General features: G+C 38.8%; 2 protein-coding genes across 12 annotated transcripts in view; both read left to right on the top strand.

Annotated features, from left to right (window-relative positions):
- The window catches only part of IRAG1 (inositol 1,4,5-triphosphate receptor associated 1), a 73332-nt gene extending 68447 nt beyond the window's left edge, over positions 1-4885 (top strand). For 10 of the 11 annotated variants that reach the window (XM_071427976.1, XM_071427979.1, XM_071427981.1 and 7 more), the window contains 2 exons: positions 539-670; positions 1636-4885. In XM_071427976.1, coding sequence (XP_071284077.1) covers positions 539-670; positions 1636-1876 — 373 coding nt within the window. In that variant the 3' untranslated portion in view covers positions 1877-4885. The remainder of the gene's footprint in view (positions 1-538; positions 671-1635) is intronic. The other variant, XM_071427984.1, reaches the window with a different exon arrangement.
- A 138-nt stretch (positions 4886-5023) lies between these two features.
- On the top strand, positions 5024-16904 carry LYVE1 (lymphatic vessel endothelial hyaluronan receptor 1). Its single transcript, XM_071427986.1, has 7 exons — positions 5024-6759; positions 7700-8061; positions 11429-11588; positions 11695-11834; positions 14057-14356; positions 15121-15199; positions 15910-16904. The coding sequence occupies exons 2-7, from the start codon at positions 7980-7982 to the stop codon at positions 16094-16096; spliced, it is 948 nt and encodes a 315-aa protein (XP_071284087.1). The 5' UTR covers positions 5024-6759; positions 7700-7979; the 3' UTR covers positions 16097-16904.
- The last annotated feature ends 2924 nt before the right edge of the window (positions 16905-19828 follow it).

Genomic DNA, 19828 nt, shown 5'->3' with positions numbered 1-19828 from the left:
TGCAGTAGTTATGTTGTTGGTCTCACAAAATATTTCACAGAGCGTGTTTTGGGGCAATTTAAAACTTTGGGATCTGTTTCTGAATGTCAAGCAAAGAACTTTGCATTATGTGAAGAGTGAGACAAATTTTGATCCTCTCCTGCAGAATCCAGCATGCCATCTGACTTTAGCACTGAATTGCATTTATTCTCCAGGAAAAAAAGAAGTATCTAGAGGATATTCAAAGTAATGGAGAGCTATAGAGAAATGTTTACTGGCTCCTTTACAATAGACAGAAATTGTTCTCTGTGGAGAACAACCTCTTTTTTTGTTCAAAGTGATAAATTTGGTATCAGCTCTAATATAATCCTTTGTTCAGGAAGAGTGGCTGTCTGTGTGCCTTATTCATGGTCTTCAGCTAATTTTTACTCTTATTCAGGTGCTGCAACACTTCTACTTGTGTTTTATTACATGTAACAAAACATAAAGCTAATTTTTCATTAAATAAGATCATGCTTATATATCCTACACTAAGAAAGAAATGTTTTATTTGATAAAGATATCAGGAAGCCTTGAAGAAGGCCAAAGAACTTCAGGAACTGAAGGAAGAAGATGAAGAGACACCCAAAGAAAGTCATGAGGAACATGAAGAAAGTGAAAATGAAGATGAGATAAAAAATCTGAAAAGCAGGTGAGACAGTGGTATAATATGTCCATACAAAAGATGCCACTTTTTTCTACGTGTGGTACCCAAGCAAGTGTTTTATCCTGTCCATGTGCCATGTTTTCCTCCTGGGGAAGCATATTGAAATAACAGTATTTCCACAGAAAGTAATATTCTAACACAAGATAGGTGCAAAACACAAAACTTTTGATTTTGATATTTTAGTTAAAGCTGTATGTTGACATCAAGATGCTTCATCTTGGTGGGGTTTGGTTCTGATTTGAGGTAAAAGAATGGTCCATAAAAGTTCCTTAGATGCCAAAATGTATCCCTCTGTGAATATGTACTGCCTTTTAAAGGTTGTAATTCAGGAGCATGAACTGGTGCCGTGTGTCATTCCTGTCACTGGAGTGACTCTGCATCCATCGGCACCCAGTGCTCTCTGTCTGTACATTACAGAGACATTGAATGCTGGCCAAAGCCAGTACTATGTCCAATCCCAGGTTAAGGCAGGGATCCTTACCTAATCCAGAAGACTTCATTTCCATTCCATAACCATTATAGCTATAAACATCTGTTGATGTGAGATTTCAGCTGCCTTCAGAGGGCAACCACCTCATTAGTCACTACACTTTTGGAAAGAAATGTTTACCACATATTCCAGTGTTTAATTTAGTTGATCAAGGTATGAACGGTGCAGAATTTTGCATGATACCAAGCTCTGAGATTTGCCAGCTGACAGGTGGGAGAAATAGGAGTCAAGTTTACAATCTCCAGCTGTCTCACAAGTATTACTCATATGGAATAGTTGGAGTTGAAATATATGAGTGTACAGCTCTCCATAAAAGAACTCTGCAATTTGATTCTTCTCTGACAAGGTGTTTGTATAAAGAAAAAAGATGGTGCCACCTATGGCACCTTCCAAACTGAAAAGCTCAAGATAAAAATATTGCATTTGATTAATATATAATAGTTTTCTTTTCATTTTACAGCAGACTTGAAGTCATCGTTAATTATTTATATATCCTGTACCCCAAACTGTGCAAACACTGGAATGTGGTGTGGCTTGTGGTGGCTGCAATAGTCATTTTTGCTGTGGTGTTGGGAATCTACCATTCCTACAACTCCTGTGATGAAAAGTCAGAGGCACCTGAAGGGAAGGCCAGCTGCTCTGCGACCCAGCAGTATTCCTGGTGGAACTCAGGATTCCGACAGCAGCAACACACGGAATAACAGAGGGACAGCCACGCCCTTGTGGTCCCTGAGCAAGTTTGTGTAGTAGAGCACCGTGTTTAAAGGTAGTGCTTAGTCATCCCTGTGGCTGTTCCACTGATCCCTTAGGCAAGTGAGTTACTCTACACCTCCAGGTTTGGGATCCATGGTCAGCATTCCTTGCTAAGATGCCAATCTGATCAATAATCCTGTCTGTCCTCTTATTGTCAAGGACTCGTAGAAATAAAGTAGTGTTGAATCATGGTAAGGTTGTGGCAGTAATCAGCAACCTGCAAGACATTTAAAAGAATGATTTGCACAGGACATTGACATTTTGAAGACCATCATAAAACCCACCCGCATTTGCTGTTAATGCTTTACTTTGCATTTCCTGAATTTACTGTTGATTGTTGAAGAACTAAATGCATTTAAGTCCTTGGGGTTTTAAGAGGCTAATTAATTTCCTTATTCATGACTATTGGGTAGAAATAGAAGCACTTCCATGGGAGAATATAATTATATTCTAAGACCAAATGCCTTGCTGCTAAAGTCATTTTATAAGAGGAATTATCTATATGAATATTTAAATGGAATGCTAAGTACATGCATAAATGTGTTTTATGATTTGTTTTAAGAATGGGACCACCACTTTTTTTTAAATGGGATACTCAACAGAACCTAAAATGGGGTCTAGGTGGCACAGCTGATATCATCCAATAAGCCTGGAAACTTCTGCTATATAAAAGTTTCCAAAAATGAATGTATGCCACTCAGAGTCAGTACTGGTTACAGCCAAAAGTGGTAGCTGCCTGGAAGGGTCCATGTGCTACCCAAGCCCAAAACACTGCAGTCTTGGACATGGGAAGCAATCTTCAATTCTTGATTGAAGAAAACAAATCCCTTCAAACCTCTGTATGGAAGTGACCACACCAAGTGGACTCTGCCCTCCTGCTAACACTGGAATAGGCATTCTTGGAGATCTGCAGCAGGAACAGGGCTCTGAGAGCAGCCAGAACCCAACCAGTGCCAGCATCAATCAGGCCATGGTAGCAGTGAGGCCTTAGGAGAGCTCACTGCGTGTTTTCAGTAGTTAATCTTCAGAATCTGATGCCAAGACCAAAACTGATCTGATATACTTCCAAAGCTGAACTCATTTTTTTGCCAGTTCTGCCTATTTGGGAGTTGTGACTTCTTACACAAGAATATGAAAGCCTGAATTTTTTTGACAAGCAATTTGAAAATGGTGAAGGCATTACCTGTACAAAACCCAGCACCTAGGGCTGAGACCAAAATGTGTGTCAGTGGAGGTGTGCCATTTGTACCTGCTGAGCACCACTTCTGAGGGAAGGTGAACCATGTTTGTCTCTCCATAGCTATGGCCACAATGGCAAATCCAGTGTGACCCTCAATTGCACTCCTGTCCTGCATCCTCCTGGCATTTTCTGGTTGAGAAATGGGTCTGTTTTCCATCAGAAGGATAAGAGTGTTATGACGTACTGTAATTTCAGTTCTGATACAGTCAATATTGTCCTGTCTTCTTTTGGTGGAAACACTGAACTTTAAGCTAACTGTCAAAGCAAATAGGTTTCTAACTCAGTCAGAAATTTAGTTCACATACCTGGCACTAATAACAAATATCCTGCTGGTGAATTTTTGTTGGCCATGTGTTTCTTAGAAGATATTTACATAGGGGAAGAAAAAAAAAAAGCAGACCACTACCACATTTTTGAAGGGTGGGGAAGGGAGTCTATAAACAATTAGAAGCTTTTTTTTATTTAAAGTATATATATTGAGGAGTAGTGTGCTTAAGGAAGTTCAAAAAGGATAACGGGGAAGTGTGATTTGGTCTAAAATTGCAATTGGTAAAGAATAAGGAGAAGGTTTCTTGCAAATTACTTGGAATCTGGTTCAGTTAGAATTTCTGACTGTGAAGAACTACTGTGACCTTTCATGTACTTTCAGTATTTGAAGAAACTTGTCAGCTGTTTCTTAAATACTTTATTAAAATCAACTTCTTTAATTTAATATTCTTTACAAATAACATTGGTAACTTAATAAGGCAATAAAATTGAAAGTAAATTCTCCTAACTATTCAGATTTTTCTATGCCAAAAATTATGGCACATATTTATGTGGTTGTGAAAATGTTGGGCTGTCCTGAAGAAAAATAATTAACAGTGCCTGTAATTGAATTAATTTGGTTTTATTTACATCTGCACTGTTGTGAGTCCAACAACTTATTTTAAATACACATGGGAAGTTGTTGATATCAACAGGACTCTCTAGTTGCTTAGTGTTAAGCATGTGAAAAGGTCTTTTTGGTCAGGGGGTGAATGAGGTCTCCATCCTCTCAAAATTCAGCCCACTGGCTTTTTGTGGAATTAGTGCAAAGGGATAATTCCCATAAGTAGTTGTACTAATTTGAGCTGAACTACTTGCATGTCTGAGGTAAGTATAATTTAGCCACAAATGAACTGAAAGAGGCAACAGATTTTAATGGGGGTGCAAAAATGAAGATAAAGTTTACTTTAAAAAAAGTTCTTTTTATAACTACTTTGAACAAACTGTCCACTAAAAATAACAAACCACAATGACTAACAGCACACTAAATAGCTTTGCTTATATTTTTCAGTTACTTAATTAAACACCTTTTGTTTAGATTAAGCTCAAAAACTATTCTATAATTTTATCTGTTGGATATTAGTTTGCTTCATCTGGAAAAAAAAGCCGAACAACCTCTTCTGTGTTCCAAGATCACATCAGATAACAAGAAACAGACCTATTATTTATGCTATTAACACTGAAATAGTTTTCTTGAGGTGCAATATTTATTTTTATGCTTTAACAAGACACATTTATGGTTTCTCCTGCACAGCACAAATGTTTCTAGCAAAAGGAATTTCAAAAGGGCACTATTTTTGTGTATCATATTTAAATTTGTAATATTGTAAGATTTTGCACAAGTGTGCTGGTATTGTACTGTATAGTATCACATACTTGAGTTTTGAAATAAAATTATGGTTTCAAAGTCCTCTGTGTTTTTACCTTAAAGATTTGGGGTGCTCTGTCTGCATATTGATGGCTGTGCCCTCATGAAATAAGTCCTGCCTTGTCTACACTGTTACATGTTCCGAGGATCTTGCTCTTAGTCTTCCAGTTCTTCAGGAAAATGGTACAGAAGAGGAGAACGAAGTCCTGTGTAAATGGAGAAAGTGTTTGGAAGCAGGACCATCATCCCTGCCATGCCCTAGAAACCAGCTGAGAGAGAAAGCTGAAATATCCTGGGGAGAGTTTAACTCCTGCTTCAGAGGGAGGCCACGTGTCCCAGAGGAGGCTGAACATGGGAGCCCCAAGGGAAATTGTAACCCAAGGATTCTGGGTGAAAGGTCAGGTGTCTTTATTTGCTTGGTGGACTTGGGAGGCCTGGGAAGTCTAGTGGGGAGCAGACTTGCCTGACAGGGGGTAGGAGTCAATCCTAAAGTTCTGAGTCTCTGATGGTCCCCCCGGGGACAAACTCTGGGACATCAACAACCTGGAAAAGAATTACTGTTTCCATGGACAGACCCTGATATTTGTATTTTCTAAATGAACAATTTTTTTGTTTCCTCTACTGTTGTTCAGGTTTCAAGGCTCCTTTTGAAATTATTGTAGAGAACAGTTACATGTGTTCTGCTTTATCAAAATTTTTCTGTTTAGCCATCCTCATCAGTGTTTTAAAACATGCTGACATAAAATGTCGGGAATTTTCATATAGGTTACAATAAGTATTTAGGTCAAAGACTAATTAATCATTCAGCATAGGTCTGCTTTTTTTTACCACACTGATTATGAAGACACACCAAAAGGTTAAAGACCTTTTGTACTGTTACAGTCCAGATAAGTGATCTTCCACGCAGGTTTGGAGCAGCTGAACTATAAAAAGGAAGAAACACACAACAACCCAAGTTATTTCAGTCTTGCTTCGTCATTCTAAAATTCTGTTCTTGCTCTCCTAATCTGGAAGACCTTGTGAAGGACCTCGTATTGTTTGGTGTTGCAATGGTTTTTATCTCATTTTTTCAGCTAAAAATCCTACTAAACATCAAGAGTTTGACTAAAGGAACTTTGTCAACTTTGATATGGTACAAAATGTTAAGATCTGGCAGGACAAGTAGCCTGCAATTTTAAAATGTCAGAAACCCAGCTATTTATTAGTTTTCATGGTAGGAAATACTGAGCAGTTCAAGGTAAGTGTTTTCAATGGAAAGATTTAGTTTAATATTCTCAGTATTTTACAGCCACAGTCTATAGTCCATGAGAGCTACAGAATAACTAATAATTAGGTTCTGCTTCTACCTTGTAAATGCCAGTGAATCCTCTTACAGCCTTCTTCAAGTGAAAGCTAAGTCTGATTACAGTATCTGACTTTGCCATGGCTTTGTAGAAGCAGGTGAGTACAGCACAATATAAGGGAGGGAACAGAAATTGGAGCTAGAACATGGTCTAAAGATCTCATTGAGTTTTACCAAATTCAGTTCCAAACCACAACCCAAGCACAACCTAATTTTCATTTCATCATTGCTAATGGAGACATGATCTCATCTCACTGCCCCCCAGCATTCTCTTCGGGCCCTGTCTATGTTACAGAGCACCATCTAATAACCTGTTAGATGCTGCTGCAGGAGATGTGCCTATGCCCCATTAAAAGTTAATGCTATCCCATATATTGACTGGGGACTTTCTAAATGCAAACCACAGTTTAAAGTGGTAGCTTTACACTGTTACACTTGTGTTTATAGGACTCTGAAAACAGCCTGGAGATACTGGACATCTAAAAGTTTGCTGAATCACAAGTTGAACATCATGTAAGAAAATCATACTGTTGCAAAAACAAAAAGACTGACACAATTCTGAACTGTAAAGCAGGTAAAGCAATTTATTAATTAGTCTTGACATTGGCAAGGTATCACATGGAGCAAGGGAGTGAGGCAGCAGGGGTTTCTTAGCTGAAAGAAAACTGGGAGCAGAGGCATAACTCTTTAAAAACATAAAACAGTTTACTCCCTTATGTTTTGCAACTATCTTCCATGTCCATTGCCAGCAGGAAAAGAAGTGATAGGTTTGTACAGGGAATAGCTAAGTCAAGTTAGTGTAGGGAACACCTTTGAACTGTAAAGAACAGTGAGGCACTGAACAAGAGCATTAGAAGAAATGTTAGGCATGTGTCACTGGAAATCTTTGAGAGCAGGTTAGACAAACGTCTGTCAGGAATAACATCGATACAGCAGACATGACTGACACTAAAGGAATTAGCCCATCCCTTGAACTCCATTCCTGCTCTGTGTTTATTGGAACCTCTGAAAAAAAATCTGCTAAGACTTCTTGAAAGTTTTTTAAATTAGCTGTGAGGACCATCTGTGTTTTGAATCAATCCAAGGGAATCACTGTTTGTTGGAATGTTACAAAAGGCAGCAGTGATAGCATTGGCTGCAATCTCTGTACCTATGGTCTCAAAAGGAATCCCATTTACAGTAGTGTATCTGCAAATCTCTTAAAAAATAAGTTTCATATTACCTCTGTGCTATGGGAACTACTTTGCATTGGAACTCTAAGGAAAAAAAAAAGTAAAACTACTCCATCAAGACAAATAGGACAATGGGGAATGGATGCCCATCCAGTTCCAATAAAAAAGAAAAATCTTGTGTGGCATATTGTGATATGAAAGAATTTGTTTTATTTACCAGATGAATAGACAACATGAATAATGATCTGTTCATCAGTAAAACAGGAAAAAACAGCAAAAGAAAACCTTCTTTCAAAGTGTTTACTGACTTAGCAGTGTAACAGCCTTATCTCCCTTCCTCAGCCGTGCTTGTGAATCAGCAGCAGTGACATTTTCCAGCAGTCCCACATGAAAGCCAGTGGAAAGGGTGATGAGGGATTTCCGCTCCGTGACCTCGCCCTGCAGTGGGACAGCCACCACGCTGCCTCTGCCATTCCTTCTATGAAGCACTGCAGTGACAGCTGGAGTTGCTTTCCAGAAGTCATCTCATCATCTGACAGCATCCAATACCTTAACTTTCCTTAGCACAGGAGACAAACTACCTTGAATTTCCTACTTTTCTGAGTTTTCCAAGCTGGTGGCAATGGCAAATTATCTTGGAGTTACCTCAGCAGTGTCTTTCATCTGGGTTATGACATTCCTGGCTCAAAATTACTTTGTAACAGGTATGTAAAGTTCCACTTTTTAAAGTCTTGAAAAAAGTAGCTGGATTTACAAACAAAAATGTGGGGAAGGAGTGTGTGTAAATGTGTTTCTGGCAGAGGAAGCCACAGGGTTTTGAGAATACAGTGCAACAAAAACTGGGATATAGGGAAACTTTCATTGTTGATCTAATTCACTTGTTGAAAATGCTGAAGCCCCTTTGAATCTAAATGCCACAAAACTGCTTATTTTAAAGATCTGGTATGGTATTTAGGATTAAGCTCAGATCTATTGAAATGTAACTTTACTTTGTATCATTTTAAATACCAGAGCAAAACATGACACCAGTTCTCTTTCAAATTCCATTATTAACTTGACAGAATCCACCCTTACTGCAGTAGATGCTGGGATATCTGCAGAAGCTTAATGCACACCAGAAGCCTCCAGATGCTTTGCTGTTTTTTTCAAGGATTTAATGCTTGTTCTATTTATGTTAAAAAACATGTTCAGTAATTGCAGTCAATTGATTTTCTCACCTACTGAAAGACTTCTGGACTGAATGAATTAGATGCTCAACTCCTGTTGAAATTCCACAGGACTGGAGTACCTAACAACAGTGGTGTCCTCCAGCAAAACCAACACTGTACAATGGGGAAAATGAGAGCTTGAGGAAGTACCCTTCCTTGGGACACCTTCTCATGCACCCTCATGGCTCCAAGAGCTCCAGTTGAGCTCAGGGCTGATCTCCAGCTGTGCCTTGGAGCTGTTTTGTGGCATGTCCTATACCCTCCTGTTTTGTGGCATGTCCTGTCCCCTCCTGTAGTGATTTGCTGTCTGGGCTTCACATATGGGCTCTGGATTTAGGCTGTAGGTAACCTTGTCTCCAGGACAGACTTCAGGCATGTGTAGAACCATCTCCTGCTGTTCCCAAAGGGACTTTCTGGATGTCTGACTCCTTGTCTTGCTCTCTGGGTGGCAATGAAACCTGCCACCATCCCCACTGTGGTGCTGCTGTAGGGCTGTGCCTGTCACCCTCTGCTCCTGGCCCCCTTCCTTGTGGAGCAGCCTCATGCTTGCTGCTCCCTGACACCAGCAGCCAAGGGGAACTCTAATAAATCAGGCTGAAGGTTAGAGACAAGGCAAAGAGAAAAACAACAGCTCCCCCCCCAAAAAAAAAAATAAAAAGGGAACTAATGCACATCAAGGCCAACATCCACAGTTAGAAAAACTGAACAATTTTCTTCCTGTTCCATGGCAGCTTTGTCTTGCTGTGAGATTCTTCCGTCTAGGTCTTCTCACTTATTTCAGTAAACTAAATTTTTATCCCAAGACCAAAATACTGAGCAGAATGTGCCAGTACTAGGTTACCTAAATAGAGCAGAGCTTAAAGTACAGCTATGTTCAGCTCATGGACCAAAAAGGATAATGTACTTCTAAAGGATTAGTCTGCCTTCTGTACAAACTCAGTCATCTTTAGAACAGAGTACAGAGGTTATTTAATGAGCTATGAAGAGACTTGAGGAGGCTACTGTTCTCTTTTTGGATTCCTTCTTCACAGTGTGAAATTCATAACTTTTACAAAATGTATCAATAAATCAGTGTTTTGTTGTAAAAGGCCTAGCGAATTTTAAGACACAACTTTGGTTCATAACCTAGAGTCACTTTTCTTATAATTTGCAACCTAAGTTTCTGGCAATGAATTTCTGTAATATGCTGTGTATCTATCCTGCAATACACATGTGACAATATTTGTCCTGTAATTGAATGGCTTATGAGCGTAGCAGTTCACAAGTATCTATGTAATTTTCTAAGATTTCATTAAATTCCTTTCAGTTAACTGCCCAGCTTTATTTGAAATTTGTGAAGTTGGTCATTTAGAAGCTTCCTTTCTCAACATTACGTTTTTAAAAGTTGGGTTGGCTCAAATCTGAAGTAGTAGAAAAATAATAGACTGAAGAAGGTAGACTTGAAGTCCTTGCTAACAGCACACACACCTTCATTGAGCACCAGGGCTTCTCTGCATCCCCCTGCAATGTGCCTGGGCTTGATTTATGTTCAGCTCAGGGCTGGATGCAGCCACAGTTTGTCTGAGGGGACTCCTCAAGGCTTCAGTGGCTTTCCCTCTCTGCTGAGATAAAGCCACCTGATTCAAAGATTGCTCTTCTAAATATTTAAACTAAATGTAAGGACAGCAGAGAGGCATCATTTTCCAAAAGCCATTTCCAGCCCCACTACATCCAGAGGGAACAGGAGCTAAAAGACTGTCTGGTTTCTTAGCACTCCACACAAGCTTAGTGACCTTTATCCCCTTCTCATCACAAGAGTAGCTTAGCTGCCAGTTCTATGTTTTCATTCATAAAATTCAGCTTAATTTGTCTTGTTAAGAAGTCGTGGGGTGGATTTGCAAGCATCACTTCATCCTGCCTTGAGAGTTCATGGACTGCCTGTACTCAGAAGCACAGATTTTATGAAACACACATTAGTGTACACATCTAGTGAGTACAGTCTGACAAACATTGAGCAAGGAAGTAACACCTGTGGCTGGTGGTTATCTGGCATGTCTGTAATGAAATGCTGAAATGTTTCATTTGACGGGGCTTTCATGTTTCATGTGACTCCAAAAGAATCTTTTTTTTCCCAGTAAATGCTCCCACTAAAATAAGAAAGCAAAATAGCAATACCCTTTTTCCTTATTTGTGCCAAATCCTGAACTTTGTCCTATGCCCTTAACACAGATGAGAAAGAAGAGCAGGTGTAACCTGAGCTTGGCACTTGCTGGTGCAGGTGTCACGAAAAGTGTGCCAGCTGTGGCTAATTAAAAAGCTGGATGAACTGCCTGGAAAAGTGTTAAATTCACCTGGCCTGTCTCCTCTTTTCCTGCTCCCTGCCAAACACAGTAAATAGAACACTTGACAATGGCTGGGGGATGGAAGCATCATGCAAAGCTAGGAAAAAAAGAAAAAAGAGTTTAAGAGGAATAAGGAATATCAGAAATGATAAAATATTTTTTATTTTCTTATTGGTATATTAATTCCATGAGAAATGCATATCTCCTTTTCTGTTATATACCTTACTATCTCAATAACAAGGGTGTAATAACAGTATGAATGCCTTGGTGTAACAGCTAGCTTTAATTTATTTTTAAAAAGAAAAGAAAGAAAAAGGGCTATATCTAGTCTAATGACTGTCAAACCACTTGAAATCTCAGACTACTGTGTTTAAAAAATATATTCTATTTTTAAAATGTCTTTTATACTAGAGATTAGTTTTCTGCTATCCTCAAGCTAGAAACTTTAAAAAATGTTCAATTCAGTTGATCTTAAATTCTTTATGAGGAATAAATGTTTATATTCAAATACTAACCTTGACTATTTTATGGCTTAATTACAGGTTCCATTAATTCACCTTGCAGGATAAAGGGTATAGGACTTTATCTTGATCAGAAAGTGAATTTCTCAGAAGCAAGTCATGGATGTAATCAATTCAACCTAGAGCTGGCAAGTAAAATACAAGTGGAAGAGGCTTTGAAACATGGCTTTGAAACATGCAAGTAGGTGCCATCAGTTAGTGGCCCACTACCTTTAGTGAGCACCTTCACACACAGTTGAGGCTGGTGACAAATCTCATACTAAAAGCACTGATCCTTTTTGTTGTAGCTTTGGATGGGTGAAAGAAGGATTTGCTGTTATTCCTCGGATAACATCCAACCAGAAATGTGGTCAGGGAAAAACTGGAATAGCACAATGGAATGCTGGCAAGGAACAAAAATTTCATCTCTACTGCTTCAATTCCTCAGGTATATAAGCATAACAACTGCATTGTCTGTGTTTTGGATTATATTAGATTTTTTAAATCTGCATGAAAAAAATCATAAAAGTGAGTAATTCCTATAATTTGTTGACCCTTTCCCCCAGTCTTAAACATGGTCAAGCTGTCCTTAGCTCAGAAACTTCCAAGAAATGCAAAAGGTAAATACAGTTAATCCCAATTAATAATGTGGTGCTGCCATTAAAGCTCTTGAGGAAGAGTTGTTTTTACCATTACATAATGTTGACACAATGCTTTTAATATGTTTTGATTATTTGGGCATGATAATTTAAAAGACAGTGATTGAATCTTTAACCAGGGTATCTGTGTGTGGTGTGTCTACTCTTGCAAAAACGCTGAGTGGGGTACTTCAGGAAAATTGGAAATTTTTTTTTATAAAGGGAGGTCTGTCCATTAAGTCAAATTAAATTATAAGCCAGAGCTGCCAAGAGACCATAAAATTAATTAGATTCCTAATCAATAAAATCCAACATCTCTTTTTCATTTGCATCACCCTAGGTGTGAAAAGACCTGCCCTTCCCCTCACTGGCTATTTACAGACTGAAGTCCAACAGTAGACCTTGGTCTAAGTTAGATCTTAGCACAAGAGATCAATATTGTTTCCTAATGGCTTCTGTGGTATTAACTAAAAATAAGTAACTAAAGATGTTGTGTTCCTACTTGTGTCTCGTATCTGTGGTTATTACATAACAAATATCCCAATAAGTACCCAAATAAAGGATCATTTCATTATTTATAATCCGTTCCTAGACTTTGCCTGTGAGTTTTAGATAACAAGAGCAAGAGGATATATAAAAATCCTGGAAGTTTTCAGGAACACTGTGTGAACAAGGGTTGGAAAGCAGGAGAAAGATGGAAATGCAAAGATGTAAGGACCTGAGATCCTGTGAAAAGTGGAGGCTCCAAAGAGACTGAGGATAAAGGTGTAGAGAGAAGGCCTAAGGCACATGGTGATTCACAGCATGAAATGTGTTATCCTGCATTGAAAGTGTTGGGTAGATTGGGTAATGTTACAGAGGCAGCAAGTAACTCCAAATTATTTGCTTTGTTTTGCTTTATTTAAAAGAAAATAAATACATATATACTGTAAGAGTGTGTGAAGAAAGTTAAGCTTGCTCAATGGTTAGAAAACCATTTAATGTATATTTCACATTGGGATAATGCTGCAGTCCTTTATCTTAATTTCCAAACTTTTGCCTGTTCTAGGCATCTCTTTCCATTCCAAAATATTTGTCAGAAGCTCATTTTGTCAATTTTCTTGTGCCAAAAAACTTGCCAAAAGCTCTTGAAAAACCATAGTGGAAAAAGTGTCAAGCCCCTGCCCTTTGGCATTTCATTCTGTAAAGGTGACTGCGTCATCAGGCTCCCCATGGGGATCCACTTGGCAAACAGCACATACCTCTTTTCCCTGTTATTTATGTTAACATGGATATTACTTGAGTGAAATTTTTATAGCTTTACATAATATAGAATTTCACTAGCAAAGTAGAATTTTCACATTTTGACAGGAGCCTGATTCAGAGCTCAGCTCTTCCAATTCCATATAAAACTTCACTTGCACCTACATTTTTATATAGACAGCATCCACTTCTATTAATTTATTTAATTTCTAGAAATTACTTATTTTTCTTCAAACCTGGTTTTTTACTTCCCATCTTCTCCTCCCCACTTACAATCATTTTTTTTTTATTATCTCACATTGGTGCCTGATTTATTTGGAACTTTTATGGGCTACATTTTTTTACAGGAAATCAAGTTAATTTTCCAAGTATCAACAGTACATGCGTATATTTTGAACATATATATAATATAATTGAAATATTTTTGCATATTGGATCTGCAGTTAAGCTGCTCCCTGCTCTGTGGGAAGTTATACTGTTGGGTTTTAAGTGCAATAGTACTCTGAGTAGTTTTCATGAGGGATAGAGTCATTGGTTTGGAATCATAAAATGAGTACCATGGTTGCTCAAAGGAGTGTGTAACTATGTGAGTAATGATAAAAGCTGTAAAATCTAGGTTGTAACCACATACTTGAAATAGGATATATTTGCCTGGTTTGGGTAAAGCTTTTATGAACAAAAAAATAAAAATTTCCAGAAGGGAAAGACAGGAACAATTTCAATAAATGTGTGTGCAGTAAGTACAAAACTGGCATCCAACACAACTTTTATGTATTTTTCCCTGCTGCAGATGTCCAGATTAATTCCTGTCAACCAGACCCAACTACACCTCCTTTATCAACTGCATCAAGAGATTTAACTGCATATTCAGCCTCTGATTTGACTGAGAACATCACAGCAGTGTCTGCTGAGACAGTGACTGAGGCAGGACAATTGCTGAGAAAGAGATTTCGTGTGGTGTGCGTAACTGAAACGCTCTCACCAACAGAGGGGCCCACCACCACAGCAGTGCCAGAGGAGCACTCCCTCACCTACTCTCCCAAGCTCACTCCCCACCTGGCCTTTAAGAATGATGCTGTTGTTTTTGGAGGTAAAGGCCTTATGTGGTAGTTATTTGATGAAAACAGCTATTTATGTAGAAGTCAGTAGTCAAACTGTTCACTGCTATTTTTGTTTGCTGCTCCACCATCCATTTTGATATAGCTGAACCTGGAGGTAGAATAGGAGTGTTTTGGTTTTGCAGAGCAAGGCTTATACAGCAGAGGATTTTAAAATAGTTTTTAAGAACAACTAATATCTGATTTTATACTTTATGATAAATTTAATGTGAAATTGTGTAAGCTCTTTCTGGTTTATATGATTTGAGGTAAAAAAAATTCAGAAAAAATCTTGGCAAACACTCTCAGTGTAATGGAAAACTCACCAGGCTCTTAAAACCAAAAGAAGCCAAGAAAGTTTGAAGGAGAATTGCTCTCAAGATACGAGGTGTGAGTAAGCAATCCTAATACACAGCAGTGGAGAAACAGACCAAACCTGAGAAAAGGCATGCTAACTGTAAGGATAGTTAATAACAAGAATGTCTTCTCCAAGCAGGTTGTAAAAACCCTCCAATGAGCAGATTAGACAAATATCTGTCAGGGGTGGCCTAAACACCAGTTTTAGGCTATCCTGAAGGAAATGAGCAGGAGTAACTCACCTTTTGATCTTCCTAATATTCTATTATTCAGTTCATGTGTATGTACTCTTATAAGAGGCTGGTTTTAGAAGAATCCAGATTTTTGTTCTTAAGCCTTCAGGACATCAGCTTTAAGTACATAAATAAAAACCCTGTGCTTGTATCACTTTTATCTCCAGGTATCCCCACTGCACTTCTTGTACTGGCAATCATCTTCTTCATTATTTCTGTTGTTCTAGCAGTCTGTTATATCAAAAAGTAAGTTGCCTTTTTTTTTTCTTCTCTTGGAGTGAATTAACTCCTAGAGTGCAATCACTGAATATTTAAAATATATACTAAGGAACAGAGAAGTTGTGATGATGACATAATAGTGTTGCACAAATTTAAAAAATCTTAAACCCTGTTTTTATGCAGATAAGTTTGTTGTTGCCATTCCCTGCTTTAGAAAAGGAACACAAAAAAATATTGCCTGCTTTTAATTGGTCAATCATGCCTAGTGTGAAACATTTCCAAGTGTGTCAAAATAAAAACACTGAAATGTGCATCAGTTCATACATAAACCAGTTTTATAATTCTTTTTTTTTCTATGTCACACTCAAGGTTAAAGTTTTTATTATTGCACTATGATTTTGCTCAGAAAAAAAAAAGTTGAACTCATTTGTCAAATTTAAAGACCTTCAACATGGTGCATTATTAAATGCTATTAAAAAGTGTGCAGTTCTCACACCCTGGCCCAGATAGCTTTATCATTGTGTACCACAAATCCTGGATATGCCCTGTCTGTTTTTTAAAAAAATGCCAAAATATTTCTTTAGAAAGCACACTGCTGGAAAAAGTACAATGATCTAGCATGCCACAATCCTCTGAGAGACTTCTCCTTGAGTATGGTAATTTAATTCTAGCTGTTTGAGTGATACTACCAAACTATGCCAGTATTTCTGCTTTACTATCTTTTTTTCTCTTTAAAGGTACAAGAAAACCTTACCATTTTTAAACAAGAAGCAGCAAAAAGAAACAGTTGTAACTACTGCTCTCAAAGAGACAAAATCAAATGACCAAACACCTGAGAAGGAAACACAGAATAATGGAAATAAGGTAGAAGAGTGTAAAACTAAGCCTGAGGCCACAGTAAAATGTCTAGAAGCAGAAGTTTAAAGGAAAGAATGTACAGTTCTCGATGGAAGTATAAAATAAAGCACACAGAACTTAGGAGTGCTTTTAAACATAAGTGATTGTAAATACTCATATTTTCTCCATCTTTAACATATGAAACCTTGTTTTTTTAATGATTACATCTTTGGCAACAAATATTCTTGCAGAAGAACATGGTATCCTATTTACTTGAAATAAATTCTATAAATTCATATTATAGCTCATTTTTCATCTTTAATAAAGAGGCAATTAGGAATATGCTATTAACAACATGCACTACATTAACTATTTGCATGGAATTTAGATCAATATATAACAAAAAGGTTTTTATGTCTGGCTGGAGGATGTCTGCTAGCTTAATGCCTAAAATAAAAACTGGCACTGTAGTTCTTCCTCATGTAGATTAGCTTATTTTCATTCAGTAGTTGCATGCTGCTTTAAAAAATGTCTGTTTACAAGCAGAAGAAACAGTTCTGTTTACAAGGGAGTAAAACCTCAAAGGATTAACCCACTGTCATTCAAATGCCCAAAGAAGGGTACAAAGATGCTGATGTGTGTATGTGTGTATATACACACAGCAATGAATAGCTTGGATACCTTCATTGTATCATAAGTTACTGTTTTATTTATTGAAACCATTATCATTCTTCTACATGAGACATTTGACAGAGGGAGACAAAAAAATCCTTGAACAAGACTTATACTGGAGATCTTTTTTTGTGTATTTATGTGTGGCTTTCATAATAAAGGTCTCAGGTGATATGGGATGTCTACAGTACCCCCTAAAAAATAAACTATGGTGGACATGTTTGTCTGGACAATCTATTCTCATGAAAAGTGTCTCATGGTAAAAAGAATTTATATAACCATAATGTTACAGAAGTAATTAGTTGTTGTAACAATGCTAGCAGTTTATCAAATGTTTTCCTGGATAAAGAATTTAGATAACTTATCTTTATGTTTGAAGGAAGTTGTTATGCCAAAGGAAGTTTTTTTCCTTCATCAGGCAGCTTGAGAAACATAGTCTTAGATAATAATAATAATAATAATAATAATTTTTAAAATAGCAAACTAGCAATAGAACTGGTCACATATATTGTGTTTTCAACAGTGTAGGATGCTGGGTTATGAACTTGGATATTTTTCATTTACATAAATTTTAAAATTTCCAGTTGTTTACATTCCACTAGTAATGACTTATAGTGTATTTCTAGCATTATACTTAAGAGATTCCCTGGGTTGTTTTTTGTTTTCTCTTTTTGCCTTTTTTTTTTTTTTTCCGATAGTTCAGAAACATTTTATGGCTCCAAGTGATTCAGTGCAGCTCTAAAAATGGCTCATTTCAGATGTCCATAAGCAGAATTTTAGCAGAAAAATGTGCAACAGAGGACAGCACTAGACACAACTTTCCCAGCCAGTTAAGTAATTCAGAGGAATTACTTGCCAAACATCACAGTAACACCCTGTGTCCTGAATGGACGTGCTCTGTGAGGAGTAGCCAGCACAAGTAAGGCCATCAGGAGGAGCCACAGCCACCAGTCATGAAGGTGCCAGAGTAGCAAATGGGCCTGAGGACACAGGCAAACGTAGTGGATTCCAGGTAGTTTGGGAAATTTTTAAAATCTTCCTTCTGCCTCTCTTTTCCATGTTTTAGAGATTAGAAATTTCCTGTTTCTCTATTTTTTTCCCTACAGCCAAGAGATAATTACAATGTGCCTCTGTTTTAGAGCGAAATAAGGGTACTTTTTCCCTGAGGTGTTTACTTGCTAAAAAAATGTACTGTTTTAATAAGACATTGTCTTAATCTTTAAGTGTCTTATTTTATCATGTACCTTAAAAATTCAGCATTCATCCTGACCTTGCTACTGCTACCTGACCAATGCAGATGGTTTGATCTGCCTTTCCATTTCGCTACACAATTTATGCCAACACCACAAGGGCTAAAGGAGCTATTACACTGCTCTGTATGGAATTAAGGCAGCTCTAAGTACTAATCAACAAGTTCTCTATTTGATATTGTCTCTATGTAGTTAGCACAACTCAGTCACATTGCCATTGGAAAGTACAAAACATTCCTGCTCATTGTTCAATGGAATTGCAGGGGATGCACCTACTACAAGGCAAACAGGAAACATTTATTCAAGTATCTAGACCAAGAGTGTCAAACACCAAACCCTTAACTAGAGGTAGTAGAAACTTAAGAGAAATTCTTCGTTATGTTTCTGATTTTTCTCAAGTGTTGTGCTTTTTTTTTTGAATGAGACCTTCTCAACAGTTCTGAAGCTCCTTGATGTGCCAGAGCTGCTCAAGCACCTTGGACTAAGAACTCATCCCACTGAGCAGGAGAGCACAGTCTGTTCTTGTCACTTGATGGTAACACTACTCAGATTCCCACACTGAGGCTACAGATGTTTGCTGACCTTAGGCAAAAGGGGTGCTTGGCCCGCAGGAAACACAGCAAGGTTTCCAGTCCAGCCCAATCCCTGCCTGGAATATAGGGATGCCTTTGGCGTGGGAAGTACATGTGTCCATGTGTGAACAGAAGCAGGCAGGAAAGGGAAGTACTACTCCTTTTCTCCTCTTAAAATTAAGAAAAAAAAAAAAGTAGAATTAAATATTACAGCATCAGGATGTGCATGACCCATAGGATGTTCTAGGATGTCTGTTTCTCAATGGCTTGTTGTCGTTTATGGGTGTTGGGTTTTTTTGTGAAAAGGTCAGCGAGCATTGACCTTTGCCACTCACATCCACCGCCCACATCCTCCCTGCAGCCCGGGATTTGCACCAGCAGCTGTGGCCTGGGATGATCCCACTGAGCCAGGCACTCAGACTCCATTAAGCATCATTGAAATCACTATTTAATAGAGCTCACAGTTAAGAGTGAAGGCACTGTGAATCCAGGACAGTGCAGCACTGAGTGTGCATCTGCTGAGGGTGCAGAAAGGTGAAAAGTGATCCTGTTTTTGTCAGCCCAGCTATTACAGAGTTTTTCTTACACAAACCAGCTCTATACAGCACTTCTGCTGTGTGTCAGAATGGATAATAGTGTTGCCAGCAGGGCAGGGATTGTCCCCCTTCACTGGGCACTGGTGAGGCCACACATTGAGTGCTATGACCTGTTCTGGACCTATTAGGAAAGACAGTGAGGGACTGGAACGAGCCCAGAGAAGGGCAATGGAGCTGGAGAAGGGTCGGGAGCAAAATTATTATGAGGGAGCTGGGTGTGTTTAGCCTGGGGAACGGGAGGCTCAGGGCTGCCCTTATCACTCCCTACAACTGCCTGAAAGGAGGCTGTGACCAGGAGAGGGTTGGTCTCTTCTCCCGGGAAAGCAGCGACAGGATGAGAGGACGTAGGCTGTGCCAGGGGAGGTTCAGGTTCGACAGTAGCAGGAATTTCTTCACAGAAGGGTTGATTACACATTGAAATGGGCTGCCCAGGGCCGTGCTGGAGTCACCGTCCCTGGAGGTGTTTAAGGAACGACTGGCCGTGGCACTCAGTGCCATGGTCTAAGTGGCAGGGTGCTGTTCGGTTGGACTCGATGATCTCAGACCTTTTCCAACCTAATCGACCCTATCTATGGATGTTCTGGCGGGGCCCGCTCCCCTAGGCGAGAACGCCACCGCCGGCTGCCCTGGGTGCAGTGGCCTTACAGCCGGGACCGGGACAGAGGGAAGGAGGCCGAGGGCTGTGAGCGGCGCAGGGGCCGCCGTGAGAGGGGCGGCGAGGGCAGAGCC

Source organism: Agelaius tricolor, unplaced genomic scaffold (assembly GCF_023055355.1).
Source record: "Agelaius tricolor isolate 1412-34295 unplaced genomic scaffold, bAgeTri1.0.p SCAF_5, whole genome shotgun sequence".
In the NCBI taxonomy this organism is placed as follows: Eukaryota; Metazoa; Chordata; class Aves; order Passeriformes; family Icteridae; genus Agelaius; species Agelaius tricolor.
The sequence above is the reverse complement of the archived record's forward strand: the minus strand, read 5'-3'. Positions and strand labels throughout refer to the sequence as shown.

Coding starts and splice junctions, on each gene's coding strand:
- LYVE1 (XM_071427986.1), top strand. CDS start 7,980: ATGGCAAATTATCTTGGAGTTACCTCAGCAGTGTCTTTCATCTGGGTT. Junction 11,589..11,694: donor CATGGCTTTGAAACATGCAA/GTAGGTGCCATC, acceptor TTTTTGTTGTAG/CTTTGGATGGGTGAAAGAAG. Junction 14,357..15,120: donor TGATGCTGTTGTTTTTGGAG/GTAAAGGCCTTA, acceptor TTTTATCTCCAG/GTATCCCCACTGCACTTCTT.